The 1,701-nt window shown below is 64.0% G+C and overlaps 1 protein-coding gene across 1 annotated transcript in view; it reads right to left on the bottom strand.

Moving 5' to 3' along the window:
• Nucleotides 1-1,701, bottom strand: part of SLC25A1 (solute carrier family 25 (mitochondrial carrier; citrate transporter), member 1) — a 3,964-nt gene that overhangs the window by 1,102 nt on the left and 1,161 nt on the right. The window contains exons 4-7 of the mRNA XM_009330838.1: nucleotides 1,532-1,696; nucleotides 956-1,040; nucleotides 688-792; nucleotides 159-274 (exon numbers count right to left, since the gene is read on the bottom strand). Of these exons, the coding sequence (XP_009329113.1) occupies nucleotides 159-274; nucleotides 688-792; nucleotides 956-1,040; nucleotides 1,532-1,696 (471 nt within the window). The remainder of the gene's footprint in view (nucleotides 1-158; nucleotides 275-687; nucleotides 793-955; nucleotides 1,041-1,531; nucleotides 1,697-1,701) is intronic.

Genomic DNA, 1,701 nt, shown 5'->3' with positions numbered 1-1,701 from the left:
CGCCCGGCTGCGAGGAGGCAGAGAATCTCAGGCATCTCCCAAACCTTGCCTGGTGTCCGGCGCCTGCCCCCGGGGGCTGCAGGAAACGGCTCCCAAACAGCGCGTGACCCCAGCCCACCGCAGGCAGAGCAGTCCCACACCGTGCCCCGGTGCCGTACCTGCATCCTGGTCTTCACCACGTCCAAGGGGGTGTTGCCAAAGACGCTCGCAGCTCCGGCGAGGGCTCCAAACACCCCCGTGACGAAGGGGTTGATGACCTTGTTGGGATTGTCCCCTGAGAAGGAAGAGTGGTTGAGGGCAGAGTGGTGGTGTGGGGATGAAGCATGGCATCCCCAAGGGAGTCTGCAAGGAAGGTCCCAGGTCTGGCTGCTCATGGTCAGGGTTTGTGCCATGCTGAGCTGGGGACCGGGGCGTTTGGAGGGGACCGTCCAGCAGCACCAGCCCCGCAAAGCCCACACGGCACTGAGGGGCTCAGAGTGGGGGTGAAGGTGACGCTCCAGCACCAGGACCCTTCAGCCCCACGAGCTGGAGCCCCCCTGCCCTGGCTTTCATCTTCCTCCATCACGAGAGGCTGAGCCATGAGAAGCGGAGGGCATGCTGATGGAAAGTCCAAGCCCAGCTCCTGAGGATGGACTGAGGGAGCCAGTGGTGCAGCCAGGGTGGCCTGGGGGGACGGGGACACCGTACCTTTGTACCAGTTCTTGAGGGAGGTCATGACGAAGAAGCGGATGGCCTGGTTCGACCCTTGCTTGAGGACGGTTGCGGTTAAGCCCTGGTAGGTCCCCTTCAGTCCTGCAGCATGAGAGGGCATTGGAGGGGAGCACCAGCCTCACCCATGCAGAGAAAAACCTCCCCAGGCCACCAGTCCCAGCCTGGACCCATCCCCCACCTCCCATCCTGTCCCCACAGCATGGGAGTACCCAGGGTGTCAGGGTGCCACTTCCCCAGGACTCACCCTGTTCCCGAACGATCTCCCTGACGCCGTGGAAGAAGCCGCGGTATTTGGGCTTGGGGGAGCACTGGTCATGGATAAACTTCACCTGCGGGGAGAATGACGCGCTCGTCCTGGCCAAGATGAGGGGAGATGTGATGGCCCCAGAGGGCTGCCGGCCACCTCTCGCCTTGCTTCAGGGACGGTCCCGAGATCAGAGCTGACCCACGTGGCCAGGCAACGCCAGGTGGGACCACAGGGGAAGCCTGCACCCACAGCCAGCAGTGCATTTTGCGGAGGAAAACCTAGGAAACTGCCTCTGCAAGCAATTGCATGGGTTTTACAGTACTAAAAGGGGTGACGGGATGGCTCCTGGGTGGGGGGGCTCCTCCCCGGAGCAGGGAAGGGGCCACAGCCGCTGGACCTGACCTCTCCATGGGGCTTTCCAGCATCAGTTCCTCCCCTACAAAACCAGCCCAAGCAAACCCACACGGCCCTCAGGTCCCCGAAAGCCACGCATCCCAGGCTCTCTCTCCCTCCCGACCCGGCCTGGGGAGGGGTGCTGGGGCAGGGGGATGCTGGCGGCTGCCTCCCACCCACCTTTATGGTCTCCATGGGGCAGACCACCACCACGGCCTCGGCCACGCCGGCGCCCAGCCCGCAGACGAGGCCCCGCGTGCTGTCCAGCCGTCCCTGCTCATCTCTCATCTGGTTGCTGAGGAACTCGAACATCCCGAACCTGCAAAGGAGCCACCGTGCCAACCCCTGGG

This window comes from Pygoscelis adeliae, unplaced genomic scaffold, assembly GCF_000699105.1.
Source record: "Pygoscelis adeliae isolate BGI_AS28 unplaced genomic scaffold, ASM69910v1 Scaffold358, whole genome shotgun sequence".
Classification (NCBI taxonomy): Eukaryota; Metazoa; Chordata; class Aves; order Sphenisciformes; family Spheniscidae; genus Pygoscelis; species Pygoscelis adeliae.
The sequence above is the reverse complement of the archived record's forward strand: the minus strand, read 5'-3'. Positions and strand labels throughout refer to the sequence as shown.